The sequence below is a fragment of the Lichenostomus cassidix genome, chromosome 14 (assembly GCF_008360975.1).
Source record: "Lichenostomus cassidix isolate B80296 chromosome 14, HeHo_3.0, whole genome shotgun sequence".
Taxonomy (NCBI): Eukaryota; Metazoa; Chordata; class Aves; order Passeriformes; family Meliphagidae; genus Lichenostomus; species Lichenostomus cassidix.
In genome coordinates, this window is record NC_139495.1 from 8,829,769 (window position 1) to 8,853,580 (window position 23,812).

A 23,812-nucleotide genomic window follows, 5' to 3' on the forward strand; every position below is an offset into this window, starting at 1 on the left:
GCGGGGACTCGAACCCGCGGCACAGATCCCTCCTCTCAGCTCCGCTCCAAAACGGGCGCCCACCGCCGCCCGGGCCGCGCTCTCTGCGCATGCTCCAGCAGCTGCCACCGACACGGTCTCTCGCCGGGACTGTTCCACCAGCCGGCGCGGGGGGGAGCGGCCTCAGGCGGCGCGCGGAGCGAAGGGCCGGCCCCGGCGCGCCGTGCGCAGTGTGACCGCCGCGCGCCCCCCTAAAGACGCGGCGCGGTGGTGCGCGCGCGCGGGGCGGGCCCGTTGCCCAGGTGAGCGCGCGAGCGCGGCCCGCCCCGCGCGGCCCCGTCAGCGCTGCCAGCGTGGAGCGGCCGGGGCGGCACCGGCGGGCCCGCGGCCATGGACGGCTCGCTCGAGAAGGTGTGCGGGGCAGCGCCGCGGGCAGGGGCCGGGCAGCGCCGCGAGCAGCGGCCGTGGCGGGCGCGGTGGGGCCGGGGCCGCGGCCGCGGGGAGGGGCGCGGGCCGGCTGCGGCCGGGGCGCGGCGCTGCTCCCGGGGCTGAGGCGGCTGTGCCTCCCGGAGCTGTGGGGCGCCGGTGCAGCCCCCGGGCGTGTCCCTGTCGGCCCCCGCAGCCGCCGGTGTGACCGGCAGCCGTGTCCCGGATCTGCAACCAGGCAGGATAGCTGTCAGGAAATGCTTTAGGAGCGGGTTCTGTGTTTCCTTTTTTTTTTTTTTTTTAATGATGGAGCTTATTTCCTGTGAGTGTTACCCTTCAGCAGGACACGAGAGGAAATGTTATTAAATAAATTATCATTTTACCCTTTTTTTTAAATGGAAAGGCAAGCGTTTGGTGCCCTGTGTTCGCTGCCGTGCCCAGCGCGCTGTGCAAAGCCAGCACCGGCTGTGTGGTGCCTGCGGAGCCTGTTCGCCTCGGGCACGGTGAGGCAGCGGCGCTCGGCAGTGGCTCACACCTGTGCTAAGGACACACCTGCCCGTGCTCCTGCCCAGGCTCCTGCCCCTCCCGGAGCGTGTCCGTGGGCCTGTGGGGACAGAGCCTCTGGAATAAGAGCACTTTGTGTGCTTAAGGGCTGTGAACGCACCCGCCCCTCCTTGCGTCATTTACTATATGCAGCATGATCGGTTCTGTTTGATCTTTGGGATGGTCCGGAGAAATTTGAATGGGATGTGCTCCAGTGAGATGGTTGGGAAATTCAGGAGGTATCCTGACGTGGCTAATGGGTTGGTGGAAAACCAGTTTGATACATTATAAGCTGCGCGAAGAATACACTGTCGCAGAGAATTTGTTAGTGTTTAAAAGCTCAGGTTCTGTGCTCGTGCTGACAGAAGTGGCTTCTGCTTCTTCTGAGTTGTTTTAATTATTGAAGTAAAACTTTATTGGAATAGCTTGAAGTGTGCTCTCTATGAACTGGACACAAAGGGAACGATGGTATGATATGCAGTTATTTAAAGAAGGTGCATTCGTACAGGGCAAGTGTAGTACTGACAAAGTCCTTAGAAGCTTTGCTTGATAGAAGTGACCGATCTTCAGGATTTTAACATTTCAAGTTAGGTTACTTTTTCAGTGGTAAAATAGTGTAAATTCTTTCCTTGTAACTTCTTGCTGGCTCTACAGCAGTATTTTGCCTAAATATGAAAAAAAGCTGTTTTGGTTTCTTGCTCAGCCTGTGGCTCTTGTCTTTTGTTACTGTGCTATTTACCACAACATCCTGAGAAGTTTACAGAAAACTCATGACAGCAGAGCTGCATGCAGGTCCTGGTGCATTTCAGGGGAATAACAAAGATTAAAAGAGCAAATACCTATAAGCAGAAGCCTTGTGATGACACTGTGCCATTTTTATTCAAGCCAGACAGTCCTGAAGTGAATGCTTCTTTTTGTTATCTTAAACTTTTCTTACCCTGGAGAATAAACACAATATTCTTTTGGCTGAAGAATACTGATATTGTTTGAGGTTAATTTACTGTTGAGAATAGGTTTTGGTTTCTGATGGTAAAACTTTCTTTTAGGCAGTTATAATAATGTAGTGGGTAAATGAGCTCCCATGAAATAGGGAATGAACTACACCTGTGAGTTGCCTTGCACAAGACTAGTTTATGTAAACTGTTTAAAATTCATCCCTTTATTTCATTAGGAGTACAGCCTACAGAAATGCCAAATCAGGACTGTAAAACTTTGGTATATAAAGCAACATTATCTCTTCTGAATTTGCAATTAATGTTCAGTCTTAACACAGTTGGAGAATGGCCCCTTATCCTGTCGCCAGTTGCCAAGTGACTCCAAGGTGTGACATGCTGCCTATAAAATCATAAACAGCTCACAGTTCAAAGTGCTTAATAAAATAGTAACAGATTAGTTATGGAATAGGGAAGTGACTGCGATTCAAAGCCATTGCAGGATAACCTTCGAGAGTTGGATTAACACATTTTGAAGGCAATGAATGATAAAAGTCAAAGCAGGCTGAGGTATGTCAAGGTCTTTGAGGGGCTGAAGGAGGCAGGAGATGTTGGGATACCAAATGGACACCTGGAAGGAAAAAGCCTTCTTAGAGCTTGAAAGGATTTGCATGTCTGTAAGTCCCCTGGTCAAACTCACCTGTGATGCAGGGGAAGGGCTGAGTGCAGAAACTTCCTGCAGCTGCTTTAAGCCCCTAAACACAGGTGTTGTCCTGAGCTTCAGGAGGGAGTATTCAAGAACTCCCCCAGTCATTTTCAAAAACAGTTCAAGACCATGAAAAAAAATACTCAGTTTATTACTGATCATGTTAGTAAAGTGTGTTCAGAAACCTTTCTTAACTAAATGTTTTGTTGCTGCAACTTTGCCACACCTATTTTTCTTGCAGCTCAAAATAAGCAGAAAGTCTCCTGCTTCCCACCTCCATGCCCTTACTAATGTGAGCAGAGGAGGAGAATATGTAAAGTTCAGCAGGAAGCAGTTAAAAGTGTGGTTTATCTCCTTCCATAATTGAGAGGAGAAAATGAGTTGCTGCATTTCCACTCAGCAACTGGAAAAAAATCAGAAGGGATTAATTTTCCAATTCAGCCCATATCTGTATTCAAAGACTTTTTGGATTTCATAGCATTTTTTGGAGCTTAGTGTAACTTAGGAGTTTTGAAGCTGTATTTTATGTATTTATTCTGCCAGCTTATTGGCAGAAGGGTTTCGTGTGTGTAATTATTAGCAAGACAGGATGAGTCACAAGGTAGGATGTGCAGTTTTTAACATCTGATGTCATTTCAGCAGGTGAATTGTATGTTAGTGGCAAATAAAAGCAGCTCAGAGTCATTTTGTAATACCTCTACATCCTGAGTCCTCATCTATGACAAATCTGTTTGAACATTTGCATGGATGCTAAGGAAGGTTAAAACAAGTAACTGCCTTCCAGCCACTGCTGTTTTATGGCAGCCTGAATTAAATTATGTGAGATTGTCACAATCAGTAGATTAGTCCAATCATTTACTCCCTTAAGGGCTTGCAGGAGCAAAACTGATTCTTTTTTCCCCCCAAACTTCTTTCCAGAGTTTTTTTGACATGGTGCAACTCTGGAAACCATTCAAAATATATGGACACATTTCTAAAGATCAAATTTATAATTTTCCTTTGGTTGTATCTGTTTTCTTCTGGGTGTTGAATGCTTGCCATGTGTGTTGGGTTTTTTAGTCTCTGTGATTAGGCCTTGAACTTTTTGTATTTGTACTGCTTTGTCACTTAGTGCTTAATTAAGTTGTGGCACTCATACCCAGTGGATGATGTAGAAGTCAGTGTAAAAGTGTAAAAACCTATTTATTGCTGAATGCTGGGAGTTCTGATGGGAAGATATTACTCAGTACTTGTACTGCTCTTCTGTTCTTCCCCATACATTTGTTAATGGCCATTTCCAAAGCCATGGAATAGAGAATTGTCAGTCTTGATCTGATCACTGTGCCCATGCCTGGCTACTGATTCCTTCAGCCACCTACCACTTGCTATAATGTGAGTTAAATCGCAAAATATTTGGTTAAAAATAGTCTTTGAACATATGGTAACTCTCAACTTAATTTTTTTTTTATTTCTTGATCAGTCCTCCAGATGAAAATAGTGTAAAATCCTCTTGCAAATGAATCCCACTACCCTCTGGGATTAAATTTGCTTTTGTGTCTGCATCTGCCTGAGTGAACACATTTGCCTGTGGGATTTTTTTCTTTAAACAGTCCCTGTCCCTCTCAACCTTAGCAGCAGCCTGCAGGGGTAACCACTAGTCTTTGGTACATGGGTGATGGCTTGATGTTGAATTTCTGGAGGCTGTGCAGAGCTGGGGAGAACAGACTGGAGCAGGGTCACTGTCTCAGGGGTTTTTGCTGTCTGATGTCATGGGGCTGTGCAGAGGTTTTGCCTTCTCTCATCATGATGGGGTATATTTATTTTTCAAATATAGGTAAATCAGGCTTTGCTAAATGACACCTTTCACATTCTCTGGAAGCTTCAAATGGCATCTAATCTTTAAATGGATAAATGTTTTTGTCCAGGTGTCTTGTGTCAGTGTCACAAGCTTCTCTCAGGCCTCTTGGGTTAAAGTTTATGAATGAGACTTCTTCAAAGCTGAAGCAGTTCTTTGGGAAACTCTGCTTACTCATCTTTGAGCTTGTAGTTTGCTCAGGGGAAGTAAGTTCCATGATTTTTAAATTCTTCCATCCTGGAAATATGTGTGGCTACCTGGTTTCAGAGATGAGGATTTTTGGCCTATTCTGTGCAGCTGGAGGGCTGCAGCTGCTGGAGGATAATCCCAACCTGTCACAGCTGCCTGCTGCACGTCATGTTTACCCTTTTGTCTGCCTAAAGGGAATTTCTCCAATAAGTTAAGAATAAAAACTGGTTTAAAGGTACCAGACATTGGAAAAAAAATAGATTTACAAGAGTATTTGGGTTAGGTGTTTACTCATCTGTTGTAAAAGTCTGCTGGGGAAATGGCAGGGAAGAGTGCCATTTTATTTCTCTTTCCTAAGGCAGCCTCAAAGGATATTTTCTTGTGTTTTTAGGGACAAAATGTTGACTTTTTAACCTCTTCTAGGATTTATTAGACTGTAGACAGTAGTAGGATAAATGGTTTTTGATCTTTTCTTGAAAGTTGTTATCTTTTTCCTAAAAGATGGTGGACCCTACTCTAGCAGAAATGGGGAAGAATCTGAACGAAGCAATGAAGATGCTGGAAGACAATCAGAGGTGTGTGCAAAGGCTACAATAAAAAACAGCTGTTTGTGCCCAGGGGAGGATTATTTGTCTCGCTGGCATTAAGCAGAAAACCCCCTCATTTTCCTGGTAGTTTAAGGTTACATTGTCATTCTGAAGCTAACACCTGTACAAATCACATTTGTTTCTCAAATGCTGGGATTTTTAACATAAATATTTTTATGCATGTTCTGTAATACTCAAAACAAGTCCAACGAGTCTGTTTTTCAAAGTTAACATTTTTTGTTATTGCAGTGCAAGTAATTTTTAATTCCTGTATAAATGAGATTCTTCTCTAGGCTTCCTGTTAAAAAACTGAAAAACCCAAATAACTTGGAAACTCTTTAGTTCAGTCTGAAGTAAACTTTTGTGTACGTCTCATCTGATTTATTTCTGAGCCTGTTGTCAGTGGAATAGATACATATCAGTATGTATTTCTGCAAGTCAAAGTCAATTACGTATTTGATGTTATAAAACACAAACTAAATACAGAATTTATTCTTGTTTCTTTAACTTAGGAAAGTGGAGGAGGAAAATGAAAAGAAATATGCACGGAAGGATATTCCTGGACCACTCCAAGGCAGGTAGGCAGCAACAGTTTTAGATAATGCTCTTTTCAAAATCTTAAACTACACATAGCATGTTTGTCTTCCAAGCAACTTGGATTCATGGAAACATTAATATTTTCCAGGCATCATCGTAAACTTTTCCCCATACTCATATCGGGGAAAAAAAGTAATACTATCATCATACTATTTCCATACTTATGTAGAAAAGAGGAAGAAAGATTACATGTCCTTAGTGACTGAAATTTTGAACTCTTAGAATCTGATGAACTATTGATGCCTACAGCTGTGATTGGGGCTTTAAGTAAACATAAATGTCTCTTGAATTAAAGTACCCAGATTAAAAAAAAAAAAACCCTGAGACTGATAAGGTGGAAAACCATAAAAAAACCCCAAAACTCCCCACTTTTCAGCACAGGTTTTGAGTGGAGACACTGGATTATGTTTTCTGTGAACAAAAAGCAATTTCAACTTTCATTGTAAGTTCTTACCCTTCTCAGCATTCAGTAAAAGTGCAGTGTCCCAGATGGCTTTTTTTAGATGCTGGTATTTACCATTTTGTGTCTTTTTAATGTGGTTTTGTTTCCCCTCCCAGTGGCCAGGATATGGTGAGCATACTTCAGTTAGTTCAGAACCTAATGCATGGAGAGGAGGAAGAGGAAACTTCACAGTCCTACAGGTAAGGCACATACCAGTTACTGTATGTGGAAGACACCTGATTTTGTTAAATTATTATTATTATTGGGCAACCAGGTAACTTTTTAAAGGCACCTTACATTGTGTAGTGAAGCAGAATAATGCATGAGGCTTGGCTTTCTTAAAATTACAAAGCTTTCATTACTAATTACTAAATTGAGTTATACAAGGGAATTGTTTCTGATGTGACAGCTCATTTTTTCCCCTGTGTGAAAGTTGTTTTAAGTCAGAAAGTCTTAAAGCTTTGAATACCAATAAATTTTTTATCATATATATCTATAGATTATTAAAAGAAAGGAAATAAAATTTGTTGCCATTTTTCTGTAATATGGAAATAGTACTGACTGATCTGCAGAGGATTATTGGAAACTAACATTCAAAAAACACATTCAAGATTTTAGAAAGAAACAAAACCAACAAACAAAAAACAAACCAACAAAGAAAAAAAACCAACAAAAAAATAAAAGCTGTGCCTCTAATAATTCTAATACTAAGTATCCTGAGTTTTCTGTGCATGAAGAGAGAAGGGTTTAATGCACTCTAAGTCCCAGTGCAGATAAGGTGCTTAGTTCCAGCTCATGTTGGCTGCTTCAAAAGCAGGAGCTGTTCTGTGAGCAGCTGGGCCAAGTGCAGAGCTCTTGGCTGCACTGACAGTTTAGTGTGTAATACACAATGGCAGGAAGGGTGGCTGTGATATACTGCACTTCCCTTTGCTAAATATTTAACTTGCATGTCAACGAATTCTGCCACTCTACATTAAAAATCCATAAACCCTGTATTAGTGTAATATCCATGACAGCTCCTCTGTTCTGACTTGCAGACTTCAAAATGTTGGTGAACAGGGTCACATGGCTCTACTGGGACATAGTTTGGCTGCTTATATATCTGTGCTGGACAGGGAAAGACTGAGAAAACTTACAACAAGGATCCTTTCTGATACTACACTCTGGCTCTGCAGGCTTTTCAGGTGAGTCCTTGGGAATAGCTTGTGTGACAAGGTAATGCTAATGTTTAAAGATGGATGTGACTGGACTGAGGATGTCAGTGAAAGAAACCACTGTGCCACAAACCTAGAAATACTTGAAAGGTCTGAAACATGACCTTAACCCAGCCTAAAGAATGTCAGGTTGCATTATCTTTGAAATTAGCGGTCCAGAATTTACATCTGCGTTAAAACCAGAATGAAGCCTTTTGTGTGTTTTCTCCCAGACTCCACTCTTAGTAAGCAAGGTTTTGAACTTTCTAAAGGCAATCTTAAGGAGCCCAGATTTTTCTTTATTACTGTGTCTCTGAGTCTAAATGAAAATGTATACTAGGCTTCTCTCATTGTTAATGTCAGCCTGTCTCATCAAAGTTTTCTTTTTATCAAATTTAACCCGGGAAAACAGAAGGTTTTTTTATCATCTTCTTCATCCTCTGGCAAGCTCCTTTGCCTGGTCAGTGTTATTTTAGTCCCTAAACTGGCTGATGGTTTTGTTGGTCATATTTACTTGGCTTTTCTTGCAGGTATGAAAATGGATCAGCCTATTATCATGAAGATGATCGTGAAGGTCTCCTCAAAATCTGTCGGCTTGTAATTCACACCCGCTATGAAGATTATACAATAGAGGGATTTAATGTGCTCTACACTAAGCAGCCTGTCATATACATCAGTTCTGCAGCCAGAACAGGCCTGGGCCAAGCTCTCTGCAATCAGGTAAAGGGAATCAGCAGGGTTTTAGCTGCAACTACAACCTACCTGGCTTCATATTGCCTGCATGGCTTTGGTGATTTTGACAACTTATTTTTCCTCATGGTGGAAACAACAGCAAAGGAAGCAAAGTCCATACTGGGCATAACCTCAGCTGTAGTGGACCACACATTTAAAATAAAACCATTTGTCTGGGAAAAGTACTTTGAGTTTTCATTTGCAGCCTGTGTTTCCCAGCAGTGATACAGTGGGAGGAAGAGGAATTTTCTGAATATTTCCAGTGAAAAGATCCTGCGTGCGAACTTTTTAAAAAATGAGTGATTGTTTCTAGGTTGCATTGTGCTTTGCATAAGCTGTGGGTCATGTGAAATAGACCTGAACCCAAACATACACAATTTGTCCTGTGCTTTTTCTCTATTAATTTGATTATATGTTTTAGCAGAAAACTTACTTTATGATGTAATATTAAGGTTTCTGTTGTCATACTGGTTTTTGCATCACTCTGTATTTCTGTGAACATATGAAATGAGCATTTCTCAGCTGAAATTCCATAATTTCTATTGCAGTTAGGGTTGCCCCTTTCCTGCATGTGCCGTGTGCCTTGTAACACTATGTTTGGATCTCAGCACCAAATGGTAAGTTTGTCTTCCCTGAGAGCTTGGTTGGTTGGTTGGTTTTTAAGCCTCATTAAATGAATGCCAAGTATGTTCTTAGGAAAAGCTATTAATACATTTACTTTTTCAAACCCCAAGTCTTCTATGCTAAAGCTGTACAAATCATAGATGGAAATTTTCTAAAAGCAGCTTGTATCTTGGTCTTATCATTTGCAAAGTATATTAATGGCATTTAAGTAAAGTGCTTCTTAGTGCAAGATTTCTAGAATAGGAGTAGTTGGGGGTACTTTCACAAACTAAGTTATATATTTGTGTTGTATTTTTCACAAATGCTTTATATGACATTTAGATTTTCTCTTTGGTAATAAGAAACTGCAAGCCACAAAGACACTGAGAATCTTTCTTTTCAGAACTTCAGAATGCTGTTCATTTTCAATCTTAATCAGCACAAACAATTCAGTGTTTGACAAATATATTGTTTTCTTACTGATGCCAGGATGTTGCTTTGTTGGACAGACTGATTAAAGATGATGTTGAGTCTGGAAAACTGCCCTTGTTGCTTGTGGCCAATGCTGGTAAGTGCTGTGGACAAACAATCACAAAAGCCCCTATGCTATTTCATGAATACATGTATAATAAAAAATAAATATATATTTTCTTAAACAGATCAGTGGTTGCATATCAAGAAATATCAGGAAATATCTTAATGACCACACAAGAATCTGTCTAGAGAGGGTTTTATTTAACTGACTGAAATTTGGATTGTACTGTTACAGTTCTGCTTATGTCAGTTGATGTATTAATAAGACTATAGTGAGTGCAGATCTCTTGTTAAAAATCAGTTTGACATTAACACTTCAAAATTTTCTGATGGATGTGCCATCAACTTTAGCTTGAAAAATTGTACCTTTTCTTCTAGTTAATTAAACACATGTACAATATTTGCTTTAAGTATGAATAAGGGAGATGACAGTTTCTTGCTTGGGACCTGTAAAATGATCAGAGCTGTTAATCAGTGCAGGAGGCTCAGTTTGCAGGCTGATCCTCTGTCACTGCCTTTCTGCTGTCCCACGCAGGCACTCCAGGTGCTGGGCACACGGACAAGCTGGGCCGCCTGAAGGAGCTCTGTGAGCAGTACAACATGTGGCTCCATGTGGAAGGGTATGGAACTGGAGACTTATTTCTCCATAACTGTATTCATTAAAAAGCCTAACTAACAGACAGCACCTAATTTTATAGCTAGTCAGCTCATAGAGAGCCATAGGGCCAACTTTAGTTTTGTCTTAGTAAGCATTTTATATGGTTATAATTTTGTCATTGTGAGATAGAAATTGATTTACATACACAGGAAGAATTAATTGGAGAGGTAATTTCAGCACAGATTAGTGATTACTTTTATTCAGATGGTAATCTTATCTGCCCTTGCTTTGAAGAGCTTGAAATATGCATAAAAAGACCTTCTAGGCCAGAGAGGCCTAAAAAGGCCTTCTAAGTCAGGGATGGCATTGTACATTGGTTATTGAGCATGAGAAGGGAGAACGAAATGATACTTGAATGAAGGTTGTCAAGAAGGCTGCAGCAAGAGCAGTGGGCAACAGGACTGGGAGGGGGATTAAACCAAGAGGAAAAGAAATTCCAATGAAGACTCCAGTGAATGTCAATGAAGACTTCGGTGCTCTAAGTTTTTTTTGAGCCTGAAATACTGTTTCACCTGGCATTTTATTGAATAGCTGCATTTGCATACTATTTATTTCTGATACCAAATTGATGCTAAATTATGGATAGGACCTTGGGGGATGATTTCCCCAAAAGTTGGACTGAAAATTTTTAGATTGAAGTGGATTTTTACTTTTGAGTTTTCAGTCTCAGAATACCAAGTAGCAACACCTCCTGCATTGTTAATGAAAGATATATGAACAAAAATTACCTCCCTTTACACATCAACATGAAATATTAAAACTGCAGATTAAAATGCTGTCTCTTAATTCATATTTAGTATATGGTAAACCCACTTTTTTTTTCCAGTGTGAATCTGGCAACTTTGGCTTTGGGTTATGTCTCCTCTTCTGTACTGGTATGTGTCACTTTATCTAGCAACTTAATAATATGCTTGTGTAAGGTTAATCAAAATATATATGGCTTACATTTTGCTTATTGTAATAAACTTCAGGCTGCTACAAAATGTGACAGCATGACTCTGACTCTGGGTTCCTGGCTGGGGCTCCCAGCAGTGCCTGCAGTGACACTCTACAGACACGAGGATCCATCTTTGGTATGTTCATCTTCTCACTCACCATTCTCGAGATCCTGGAATTCTGATTCTGATCACAGTGTGCTGCTGTGTTCTTCATAAGCATCTAAATGATAATTTCCAGAGCTGGCAAAAGTGGCAGCATTGAAGAGAGGTTAACAGTGGTTTGTTTGTTTTTCTCCTCAGTCCTTGGCAGCAGGGCTGACGTCGAGCCAGCCTGTGGAGAAGCTCCGTGCTCTGCCCCTGTGGCTCTCCCTGCAGTACCTGGGCCATGATGGCATTGTGGAGAGGATAAAACATGCCTCACAACTGGTGAGCAACAGCTCAGCAGTGATTTATGACAGCTCTGGACAGATCTTTCTGGGTATTGTGGTGTGTTGGGGAAGACTCAACTCAAATACTGCACTTGTTGACAATACAACATTGTGTAACATCATATTACACACATGATGAAAGCATAGGAAAGTGTTTGAGGGAGGGATTTGCTTTTACTATGAGATTGTGTATATTTTCTGTAAATGAGAAATAAAAAGTCTTCGTTCTTCCCAAATGGTAAAGTAACATAATCACTTCCTTTCCTGTCACTTCTCTTAACTATTTTTTCCTTGCTTGAAATCTCTTCAGAGAGACTTTTTTCCCTACTCTATGTGGCATTGTGTTGATTTAAATTATAGTAAATTACTTTTTAGTAAAAAGGACTTTAAAAACGTTTCTTGAGATAAAAGTTCACTATATTTGAAGTTGAGCTCTTACTTTAGTAAAAATTAAGGTCCAATATTATGTGTAAGTTACAAAATGCATTGCTTATATGCAAAACATTTTTTCTTAAAGGTTACACTTTGTAGTCAGTGTTTTACTAAACTCAGAAAATATTTCTCTCTTACATTCCAAATTTTCAAATTAAAACTGGATGAATCTGACACGTTGGAGGGGGTTGCTCAAAAATTGTGACTGTTTAATGTTTTTCAGAATAACTTTCAACTTCTAAAACTGTGTATTTCTCACATCCATTTGGTCTTCTGCTCCTCTAGAGTCAAAGGCTGCTGGAAAACTTGAAAAACTTGGATTTCATTAAAACTTCGGTACAGTCTACTTTTAATACTTTGGTTGTATATCTTATTTTCTGCCTCTTAAATGGTAAGAATAACTTCGACTAGAATAAATTATTTTAAAATACTACTTTAATCATAGCCATTGTTTTGAAGACACTTGGGATCTTTCTAATTACGTTCTGGTGTTCAGTGAATTCTCATGGCTTGGGTGTGTGTGACCTCTGGATGGTGTTTGTTCCATTGCTCTGTACTCATGCACTCAGGGGAGTGCAGAAGAGCATCCAGAAGTTGTGTTCACAGCTTGATTTCATTCCATTTGCAACATGGATTTGCTCAGTAATACCCCTATGAAACCAGTTCCCATAAATGTCTCTAATTCATTCTGGCTGCTTCTTACCCTGCTGTTGAGGTCATGTGGGGAACCCTGTGAAATGATACACAGAAATTACCCCAGCTGAGGTTTTTACACCAGAAACAGTTTTAGAAATTACAGCTAATGTATTCATTCCAAATTCTGTGAGATGTCCAACAGGGATTGGTGATTTTACGCCCTGCCCCTCAATTTCAATTGATACTTGATGTATAGAAAATTTAGTCAGCTTACTGAGTAAGCTGTAGAGTGAAAAATAACCTTGGGAGTTCAATTTACTTTCACCCTTCTCCTTAAATAAACCCTGCATTTTTAGGCTTGTGAAATGTAGCCTCAGATTGTCTGCAGAAGTAGCCCAGTCTGTTTCTCCAAATTGATCCAATGCAGGATCAGTTACAATCTTACCTTTCCTGCTGGAACTTTCTTGATGTTTCCCAATGATTCTGGGGTGATTTCCAAGAGAGCTCCAGCTTTGTTCAGCAGTGGGCGGAATTATACACAGTGTTTAATATTTTAAAAAATAGGGGGAAATATTTTTTTTTTCTTTTGAAGGTTGAAGATGAACTGAGTTCACCAGTGGTGGTTTTCAAGTTTTTCCAGGAATATTCAAATAGAGGTATGTGATTTATTTAAAACCAAACAAAAACCCCAACCCCAATTCTTTACATGATTTTAAACTACTAATTCATTAAATGAATTTGAGAGGTGTGATGTAGTGCAGTTCTCTCATGTAACATGCTTTTAAAAAGGTTGTGATTGCTGGTCTTAATCTGTGACAAATCATACACGTGATAGCTTCTTTTTTTAGACAGACTGCAGTGTTTTAAATTTTCATAACAAGTGATTTTCTGCCTTCTTGTGTGCAGAGAGATTTGCATATGATTTTGATCTTGAGAGCAGATGATGGAAGTCTCTTACAAGCTGCAGGCTGGGTTTGAGTGTACTGGTGGGGAGAGATTTTGGTTTGTTGAGGTTTTCTGTTCCCTTCAGATATTTCATAGCTAGTGGCAAACATCATGTTGCTGTGATTTACTGATTACATTTGCTTTTGCAATACTTTTAAAAGCAGCAGAACACATTAGGAACAGCTGTGGAAATGCTCTCACAGGTATTAAATATTGCAGCCTACTGTGACAGGATTTTGTGAAAACACTGGTGGTATCTCCATTGGGGCATTTGAAACTCAAAATTCAGAAGTATTTTCCTGGCTTTTTTGTTTGTTTTTTTTTTAACTATTATATTCAACTCTGTTTTACTTCTAGTATTTATCATGTTCAACATAGCTTTACAAAAACATCCATGTTCATCTGCTCCAGGCCCAGTATGTGGTGTAGGTGTGTTACATTATCTAAGAAATGTAATTGTCTTTTATCTAAATTGTAGGTTGCCTTTTGTATAATTAAATAAATAAAAATCCACTTCTGTGATTCTTGTATCTTTGGATTCAGATCAGACCTCACATGCTGCACAGGCCTCAACTATTCAGCACCCCATAATAAGCAATGAAAGGCACATTTATGACACCTTCAATCAGTGGGTAAGAATGGATGCTTTTCTCGTTAGAGAAGAAGTGACAGTGGAATGGTTCAGGGGTCATTGAGAGTTACACACCCTTTGTTAGAGTAGTTTGAAAGTTATTCTTTATGTGATTTCTATTTTGGGTTTAAAAGATTAATTTGCTCTGAAGCAAAATTGCTTTCCCATTTTTGATAATTTTACATGTAATTACTACTGAAATAATTCCTGAACCTTAAACTGTTGGTTTTTCCCTCAGACTTCTGGGAATATGTGAAAACTTTAGAATTCTTTTAAATCAGCCAAATGCTCTAGTGCCAGTGTCTGTGTATTCTTGAACAGCCTGCTGTGTTTGCCAGCTCTCGATTTAATTCTAGAAGCTGTGCTGGCAGAGCTGAGCATGTGGCTGGTTTGGATCCACTGTGCAGTAATCATGGCACACCTCGTGGCAGTGACAGTTTTGCAGAAACTTCTGACTTGTAACACTTGCAGCTTATCCTGAATTTTCATGAATTTAAGCATCTGTCAAACTCAATCGTCTCACCCGCAGGGTGAAGTATTTTGGTGCAAGAACTGATTTTGACAGAAAACTGTGTGCATGTTGTTCCCTGAGCTGTGACAGAGCCTGAGGCAGGGCCTGCAGGAGCCATGCTCTGTACTCTTCCCTAACTGTGCCTTGTCTCTGCAGCTGGGAGAGCAGCTGGCACAGCTGGTTCCTGCCAGTGGAGTGGATGTGGTGGAGCTGGAGGATGAAGGCACCTGTGTGCGCTTTAGCCCCCTGATGACTTCTGCAGGTAACACTCACTCCATGCACCCCCTGGGCAAGCTGGGCTTTGCCAGAGAATGCTACAGCAACCCCTGGGCTAAAACAGATGTGCTGCAGAGGCTCCTCAGTATATTCTCCTATGGGGAGGATATAAACAAACCAACACCAACTCAGCTCTGCCACTCTGCTGCACCTCAGCCCTGGGTGCATTAGGGGTAACCCAGCTGTTGTGGGGAACATTGCCTCACTAACTCTGCAGAGAAAGACTTCCTGGTTACTTTTTAAATTCATTAGGAAAAGCAGTTAAATTCCTTCTCTCAGGTGCCTGACCTTCTTACACAGGTGTTTCAACACTGCATTTTGTGCTTGTGTTCAAAATACAGCTACTTAGCTAGAATAATTATTTACTAAACCTCTAGGGTTTTCTATAATTACTGGTGGAGGAGGAATATAAGAAAAATCTGTGTTTTGGAAAGTGTCTTAAATTTCCTGTTTAACCCAGCAGTGTTGTACTCTTAGGACACTCAAGTGAGAGGGTCCTGGTGTACACAGAAAAGTAGATTTTACAATAAAATTACATGGTGATGCTGTGATGTTTTTGTTTTAAAACCATCATGGAAACTAATTCATGACCAGCTGAGCTATGGCAAGAGAATGTTTTTGGGGTTTTTTTAATGCTAGCTGCTGATGTAATGAAAAAGGGTGTTGTAACATGTCCTTACTAGTTTGTGACATGAGAAAATCCTTTTTATTAGGCTTTTATGAAATCCTTACTTCCTTGCATTTTGGGGTATCAGTGAATAGATAACTGAATCAAAACCTACTTACATAGACCAAGATGTTCAATACTATCTATAAATTGTATTTGTGTTTGACTTGCAGAGCAGACAAATTACTTAATTCAGACACCTGTGTCACGTCTGTCAAAACCTACCACACATTAACACATCTGCTCTGTAGTTTTAGGAACTGAAATACAAGACATTGATCAGTTGGTAGACTGCTTAAAAATGAAGATACCAGTGTTGACAAGCACACTGCAGCTGAGAGAGGAATTTGAGCAAGAAGTGAGAAGAACAGTTGGCCTGTTGTACATTGAAGATCTTGGCTGGCCAGGATTAGGGGTTGTGAGGTAAATTATTTTCTTCATGCTGTATTTGCAAAGGCTGTGCTTGAGCAGACAGGAGTATGTGGTCTGTTCAGTAGTGATTTGTATGTTTCATCTGGTGATTGTTAGCTGGCTTTGCACCCAGTTGAAGCTTTTGAGTGCTTTTTAGAAAATTGCCTTTATAAAGTTGTTTACTTTGATTATTTCTTATAAAGAAGAGCTGAAGAGCTGTTTTGGGCACCAGTTGTAACACTGGAAGCAGTGAGGGGGAGGATATGTAATGAGCAAGTGCATCCCACTGTCGTAAGCCAAGCATAACTTATATTTTTAGCTATAATGGCACTCCCTGATATGCTGGATAGACCTTGAAAAACCCTCCAAGTGTCTCTTTTGATCCTTTGATGCAGTCCTCTGGAAAGGATTGTATATAGTCAAAACAGTTAAAGTGTAATCAATATACCAACTAGAAATCTATTGTGTTGAGTTTGCAGCAGCAAGCTTGGCCCATCCCATAATCCCTGATTATTAATGCCATTAAACTTGCTGGTAGGAGCTGTAATGTTCTGAGGTTTTTGGTTTGCAAAATAGAGGAATTTGTAGAAATGTGCTAAGTGTGTAGGTGCTTCTGTATGTACTGTAAAGTGAAATTACTGTCTCTTGGCTTGGTTTGAAGGTACAACTATCACAGTGATGGGAAGAATGATGACAAACAAGAAAAAGAACTAGAAAAAATCAATACAGAACTTCTGAAAAAGTTAAATGAACTGGAGTCAGATCTCACTTTTTCTTTGGGTAATTGCACTATTTAAAAAACTTCTATTTAAGCAAATAGTCATTCTCCTAGCTGTGTTAGAATGATTTGATAGGTGTCTATAATGCAGAATGAGCTGCTGCCTGTGTGGTTATTGCAGAAGGAGCACCTGTAACTGTTTGCTGCTTCCCCGTTTCAGCTGGGGAGTGTTCACCAGGTGAGCAAGGTGCACTGTTCTCAGAAATCCTTGTGAAAACTGATGTAGGGGCAACTAGACCAAGAAGGATTTCCTTGTCAGAAAGAATAAAATCTGCAGCATTTCTCTGTGTAAACTGAGCCTTCTCAAGTAGTGCTAGGTCTAGTGGGAAGCAGATCTCACTCCAAACCCACAGCCACTGCTGTCTGTGGCTCAATTAAAAGCTTCAGATTACTTTTGTGATAATTAGCAACACTTTCACATTTGCACAGTACCATAGGATAGCTGAAATAGTATTAATTTGCTTATTCAGAACTCTGATCTTTTTCTAATCAGCTTTCAAAAATCAAGTGCCCTGCGGTTGTGGAACCAAGTAATCTGCCAAAAGAACATGGCAGAAAGTTAAAGAGTTTGAAGCATATTCAACACTGATACTTATAATACAACTCCTTGACTGTATAAAATACCCACTGTTTTTCTTGCTCAGGTTATGTTTTCTGTCTTTGAAAACCCCCAGGGCTGAACTTTCTTGGCCTGCATGATTTGTACAATAATCTGTACCCACACAGATCCTGCCCTTAGGGACTGCAGTGGGGGTGTGTACTGGGATTTCCTGATTCACAAGCACAAGTGCTGTAGCTACTGCAGGATTGCATATTTGTTCACCACCAAGCCCTGACTCTCCCTGTGCTGCAGGTCCGGAATTCGGAGGGCAGAAGAACTGTGTTTACATTGGCATGGTCACGGAGGATCTGGATGTGTCAGAGCTGGTTGAAACTATTGCAGCAACAGGCAGAGAAATTGAAGAAAATTCAAGAGTATGTATTAATAACTCACAAAACATTGAAGCACCTTTCTTTCTCCCCTTTCAAATTGGCTTCAGGGCATGGTTTTGTTCATTGTGAAAGTAAAAGTTGTGTTTGCCCACAACAGTTTTAATTACTGTGGAAGGAATAATCTGTGTCTACATATGGAGAATTATGGATTATGATATTGTGAGGATGTCTGGGTTTGTGTTCAGGGTCCTGTGTGCAGTAGTTCTAATGAAAAACTTCAGCCTCATTTTATCATTCAGATTTTAAGCTGTCAGAAAACAAAAGTGAAGGTGTAGGTTGGTTGTGAGCTGGTGTTTCTCTTCACTGCTCAATGTGGTGGGATTGAGATTCTTTATACACCAGCTTTAAGATAAGACTATGCTTTAAAATGTGTGAAAAACTTTAAACTGGTGTCTTAAACCCAAAACCTACAAACTACCTTTTGAAGTAATAAAGCTGATGATGCAACTCCTATTTGTCAAAGCATTTACCTGAACAGAGTTCTCCAAATGTTCTCTAAAATAGAATTCCTAAGTGACCTGCACCACATCTGTCACTTCATTCCTCTAGTGTTGGGCATTTAATTTTCTCACCTCAAAAATAAACAGAACTTCAGAAATCCTTTGCCTGTTTCTGCTCATGGGAATAGGTTGATTATGGCAATGAATTTCTTTCTAGCAGTGACCTCCTGCCCACTCTTGACTCCCTGTGCTGCTTGGAGGGTGACATGAGGAATGCTTTGCCTGTTGAACACCTTCAGTTTAACTGTTGCAGTGGAGAGGTTGGAACTGAATGTTGAATGTGGATCCCCTCAGATCCTGAAGGTTCAGGGGGGGAACAGAATAGTGGAAGACTGTCTGGAAGGTGCAGTTCTTGGAACCAGCTACAGTTAATCTGTGGATCTTCACCTTTTGATCCAAAGCTGGGCAGTAGAACCCATCTGTGAATGCTCCTTGCCCTGCTCAGATGAAGAGGGTTGGTACAAGAGGGAAGATTTTAGAAAAAGCCCACATCAGTCCAGCCTGCACTGAAAGGCAGGACCAAAGCTGAAGATAAACACCTCAACTGGGCCAGAAAACACAGTGGTTCTTCCTGGTACTCTGAATTCCACCCCACTGCTCTCCCTCCTGCAGCCAGGGAGTACCAGGGGTATTGAGCTGCCACGGGGTCAGTTCCTGACTGGCCTCTCCCCCAGGGAAAAGGAACAGTTTTCTCTTTGTCCTTTTATTAGCTGACAGTAACACAATTTTTTGGCATTTTGGAGGAAGTGTCTGTCATCTAGAGCTTCTGCAATATTAAAACCAGCATTAATATATGGAAATTGGAATTTGCCTTGCACAAACAAAATTTTGACTTCCTGGGTTTATTTATTCCTTGCCCCTGCAGCTGTCCCAGTAAACTGCCTGTCCTTTGCAATATGAAACACAGCTGGTGCTGGCTTGGGCTGCCACAGAGATCAGTGGCAGTTGTTTATGAAAGCAGAAAAACAATATCAACCTATAGGCTGACACATTTGTTACTGTGAGGCTGATTTAAGTCCTGGGTGCTTTTAGGAACCAAAATGTACTCTGTAAACCTAAACATTGTTTCCAGGCATTCATTTGAGGAATATTTGTATGCTAAGCAGGTCTTCAAAGAATTTGGGTCACAGGCTCATTTCTAAGTGCAAAAAAAAAAAAAAAAAATCATTCCTGTTTAAAATTACATTATTTCCTCTGGGTTTATCTGTTAAAAATCCCGCACTCAGCATGTACATTCTTTAATTTATAGTCATAATGAAATGGAGATTGTCACATACTGTTTTAAATTAGAAAAATATCTGACTACCCTGTCTCCATCCTGAAAATCTGAACTAAAAAGACATTTTCAAGTCCAAATAATATATATGCTTATTTCTGGGTTTTATTAGCTGTTGGAAAACATGACTGAAGTTGTTAGAAAAGGGATACAGGAAGCACAGCTTCAGCTTCAGAAAGCAAACGAAGAACGACTGCTGGAAGAGGTGAGGCCACAAACACCAGCCCTGTGGTACCTTGAGGTAACTTGTCACCCTGGGGGGCTCTTCTGACCTGGCAGTGTTGGATTGTGCCTTGCAGGGGCTGCTGCGACAGATCCCTGTGGTGGGCTCTGTGCTCAACTGGTTTTCTCCCTTCCAAGCCTCGCCCAAGGGAAGGACGTTTAACCTGACAGCAGGTAGGGCTCTGGGCACCTGCAGCTGTGCCATGCTGGCTTTGGGACAGTTCCAGTTCTGGACTGAGCCTGCAGCACTTGTTCTGTGCTGCTTTGATCATGAGTGATATAATCCACCCTCAGCATGTACAGGAACGTGCTTTGCACTATTTCTGTAACTCCCAGTGATAATCTGCTCCCCTCTCTCATACAGTTTACATTTTGTTCTTGCATGTTGAATCATTTTTTAAAAAGCCATGATAGACATTGGCATTTATTAACAGAGGAATCATTCCTGTGACCTCTGGCTGCATCTGCTGCAGGAGTTTGGGGGCTGTAAACACTTGGGCTGGGGGTAGCTTGGCCTTAGCACATTGCTCCTCATGTGAGTGCACATGCATCCTCTGCAATGCTTCCAGAGTACTCATGTTCCACTGTGCCCCTGGAATGGGATGTCTGCCTGGAATCCTGGTTTGAGATGTCAGCTGGCTGTTGCCATTCTGATAAGTGCTGCTCTGTGTGCTACCCTGCATGTCCAGCAAGGACAGGTTAAAGCCAGCTGGGGACTGGCATCAATGGGGCTGTGTGGGAAACAGTAATGAACAGACTGGTACAACGTGAAAGACTATTATTTTACTCTCAGATTTGTAGTTCATGTCTGGTGATGTGGAAAGAGCTGCATTTAAGCTTTTTCACCAGTGAGATCAATGTACCAACATACTACTTCCTGAAATTACAAATTTTCACGGTAAAGATACTGTGGCAGTCATAGGAATGAATATTCCTGGGCTCAGCAATGTCTGTCACACTTAGGACAGTGGCCCACTGTCTGTCTGTACCCTGCAGGGAGGGCTTCCTGCTGTGCTCAGGGCCTTTCTCACTCTGGATGCACCAACTGGCAGGTTCTTAGAGCAGAGAGTGGGAGCTGCCCTGGGAATGCTGATCCTGCAGGGCTGGATCCTCCTTCCATGTGCACTGCTCCATAGCTTGCAGCTGGGAAGATGTCACATGCCATGGGCAGGAAGGAAATGGGACTGCAGGGTTGTAGCAGTGTTGTGAAATGAGTGTGAGGGGAAACTTGATTCACTTTTGAAGTCTCAGCACTCATGTCCCTGGGTTCTCAGAAATGCATCACCCCCATGTGGCAGTTTGAACTCAAACAAGCACTGCCATTTCAGAAATAAGTTTTAGTCAACTTACATTTTTTTAACCTGCAGGCTCTCTAGAATCCACAGAATCTACGTATGTGTCAAAGGCCCAAGGAACAGGCACTACTCCACCACCAACTCCCACTTCCAGCCTTGCAAAGCAAAGACTACCTGGTAAGTTTCTGTGTCTTAGTTTAATTTCTAAAACTTCCCTGACACAGGAAGACCCACTTGAACTAGAGCTCATCTTCTACCACCTTAAAAACCCTTAATGTACACATGGCACATAACACACTGCTGTTTTCTCCCCAGTATTCTTCCTTGGACTACAGGGAGTTAACTCGTTAACTGATAACTACCTATGAAGTCTGGAATCTTCCTCTGGAATTTACTGAGCATTAAAATTGAGCAAATAAACAAGTGAAAAGTTTTATTTGAAATAAAAGTGTAAGAACATGCAGTCATGTATTTCAGCAACTGCATTTCTGCTGCTACCACTTTATGGCCATAGCCATTCTGAGGTGAAGATGTGTTAAATCTATGGCATTCTCTGTAAAGTTGTATTAGCAATTAATGCTGATTTGCCTGGCAGGAAACCCAGTTTTAACTCACCTTTTGGGCCTGTGGCTTCCAGCCTATGACTTTCAGTGCAGTTTTTTAATCTGGAATGATTCCAGCATGTATGCAGGCAGCTTGGTTCCAGCTCAGTTTAGTATATCTGTGCATACACAGGATACAGTACCAGGTGCTGTTACTTTGCAGACCTGTCTGTAACAGCAAGGAAGTGCAGTCTGTGTTTAGGGTACAAAGTAGCACCCAAACAAAACCTTTTTGTTACAGAATTCCAGTACTTCCTTTGAAACTGAACTTGTGCACACCGCTGTTTGTATTTGCTGCCTTCATGGGTGCTGTATGCTTCAAACACTTCACAGGTCAGAAAGCTTTCAAAAGGTCTCTAAGAAGCTCTGATGGGTTCAGTGAGACCAGTTCCATCAGCCACTGTGATGACCTGGAGAAGATGGATCAGAAACCCCCAACTCTCTCCCCTGGCCAAGAGCAAGGACCTTCGGAGACGGAAAAAGCCGAGGAGCAGAAGGAGGAGGCACAGGCACAGACAGACACTGAGGACATTCACAGTGACAAATCGCCACCAGACTGCACCCAGGTAGAGGACCAAGCAAGTGAAAGATAAAATCCAGTGTGGATTTCAGACTGTGCCGAGGAAGCCCATGCCCAGGGGGGCAGGGTGCTAATGATGCAGTGAAAATGTGAACAGTGCCACACTAGTACAGTAAGAACTACTGTAACTTATTAACTGGGATTTTGCACAAATATTCATTCCCTCCCCTGGGACAGAGATTTGTCTTATTGTACACTTGTTACAGTTGCTTTAACCCTCTCCATGTCGGTGTCACCAAAGCTGTAGTGCAATTTATTAAGTGCTCATGAACATTTGTAAAAACACTTGGCAGTTATCCTCCCTGCAGGAATCCACGCATGCCAACAGCTGCTAACTAACCACCCAGCCATGCACATGATGAAAAATACAGTTGCACCCAATAGTTACAAAATTATCTTATGTTACTCGCTATATTTTACAAAAACCAAACAACTGCCAGTTATTCACCTTTTTAGTACTTAAAATTCAGTTTAGCCTCTCCTGCAGAACATCTTCTGCAGCCACCCTAGTTCGGTGTTGCTTCCTGTTCCCTTCCCCACAGCCTGCCCCAGAGCCTGGGCTGGTGAGCAGTGGGAGGGACAGGTGCCCTGTGAATGGCAGTCACTGGGGAGCACTGGGTCATCACCTCTCTGCTCCTGCTCTTGTACCACTGCCCCCTCCAGCCAAGGCCCTGGGGATGGTGGGGACAGATTAGTGAGTTCTAAGCCTTCTAGAAAGCAATAGTGCCTCTGCATGCCTGGCCAGCTTCTGCTCCTGCCCGGGGAAGGATCACAAGGCACCGTTACTTTCCTTTGCACGGCATTTACACACCAAATACTGAACATGTTCATGGCAGTGTAACTGGAGTTCTTTCTGTTGTGTATTTTTAAAGATAGTTGTAGTAAAGCTTGAAAAACCAATACATTTGTGATGGTTTCGACACTTTTATTTTTTGAATAACAGTAACTTACCTATGGTAGGAACTGTACAGACTCAAAAGAAATTATTTAGGTTATTTGCAGTATAGCACAACTTCAGGGGGGTTGTGGGTGGGAGTGTGTCTGGGACTACTTAATGCACAAGCCAAGCTTCAAATAAATCAAAATCCAATGCGTAAAAGTGTTTCCCCCCAAATCTTCACTGCAGATTTTCAGAGCTTCTTGTGGAAAACCATCTTTGGCAGCACTTGCTTTCCCCCCAGGTTACCTGATGGTGATATAAACCCTCCCCTCCCTCTAGAACTGGATATGAGCACTGCAGTTTGCTCCATTTGGGTTTTTTTCCTCCCTCCCTTTCCCCACCACAGGTATCCCCTAACACCGTAATGACTGTAGCGGTAGTGGGATTTACTCTGATCATCTGAAAAATTTGAGTGTTTTGAATTGTACTGGCACCTGATTTGACTCTCATCTTCTCAAGCCTGCAGGGCTGGGATGCCATGAACAAGGTTAATTTTGCTGGGGTAATTTTTGGGTAATTTACGTAAATCAGTGCAATTTTTTCTAAAGTGCAAAAGCAATTAAGTTGACTAGTCTTCCTCCTTGATTTCTTTGGTGCAATGAAGTATGTTAATAAGAGTAATTTGTTGGTGATAAAGGTTATCACCACAAAGATTAATTTTTAATGTTTTTATATCTGGAAGTGTTAAATCAGTAGTTTTGTTGGAATGATGAGCTTCATTCTTTAAATACTTACCTGAATGTTTCAATAAAGATTCTTCAAATTATTACTCTGGAATTAAGTTATTGTTGAAGGA

The 23,812-nt window shown here is 41.3% G+C and overlaps 1 protein-coding gene across 2 annotated transcripts; it reads left to right on the plus strand.

The window, feature by feature from the left end:
• Positions 1-261: 261 nt before the first annotated feature.
• Positions 262-23,782, plus strand: PDXDC1 (pyridoxal dependent decarboxylase domain containing 1). 2 transcript variants are annotated; one of them, XM_085074798.1, is made up of 23 exons: positions 262-390; positions 5,111-5,184; positions 5,709-5,774; positions 6,352-6,435; positions 7,273-7,419; positions 7,959-8,148; positions 8,709-8,777; positions 9,253-9,331; positions 9,833-9,917; positions 10,782-10,830; positions 10,927-11,028; positions 11,194-11,319; positions 12,039-12,089; positions 12,982-13,045; positions 13,878-13,966; positions 14,633-14,738; positions 15,671-15,842; positions 16,492-16,610; positions 17,462-17,583; positions 19,490-19,582; positions 19,677-19,773; positions 20,967-21,071; positions 21,830-23,782. In XM_085074798.1, the coding sequence occupies exons 1-23, from the start codon at positions 370-372 to the stop codon at positions 22,087-22,089; spliced, it is 2,370 nt and encodes a 789-aa protein (XP_084930924.1). In that variant the 5' UTR covers positions 262-369; the 3' UTR covers positions 22,090-23,782. The 2 variants fall into 2 exon arrangements, with proteins under 2 accessions (XP_084930924.1, XP_084930925.1); XM_085074799.1 differs by lacking the exons at positions 15,671-15,842; positions 16,492-16,610.
• Positions 23,783-23,812: the final 30 nt, after the last annotated feature.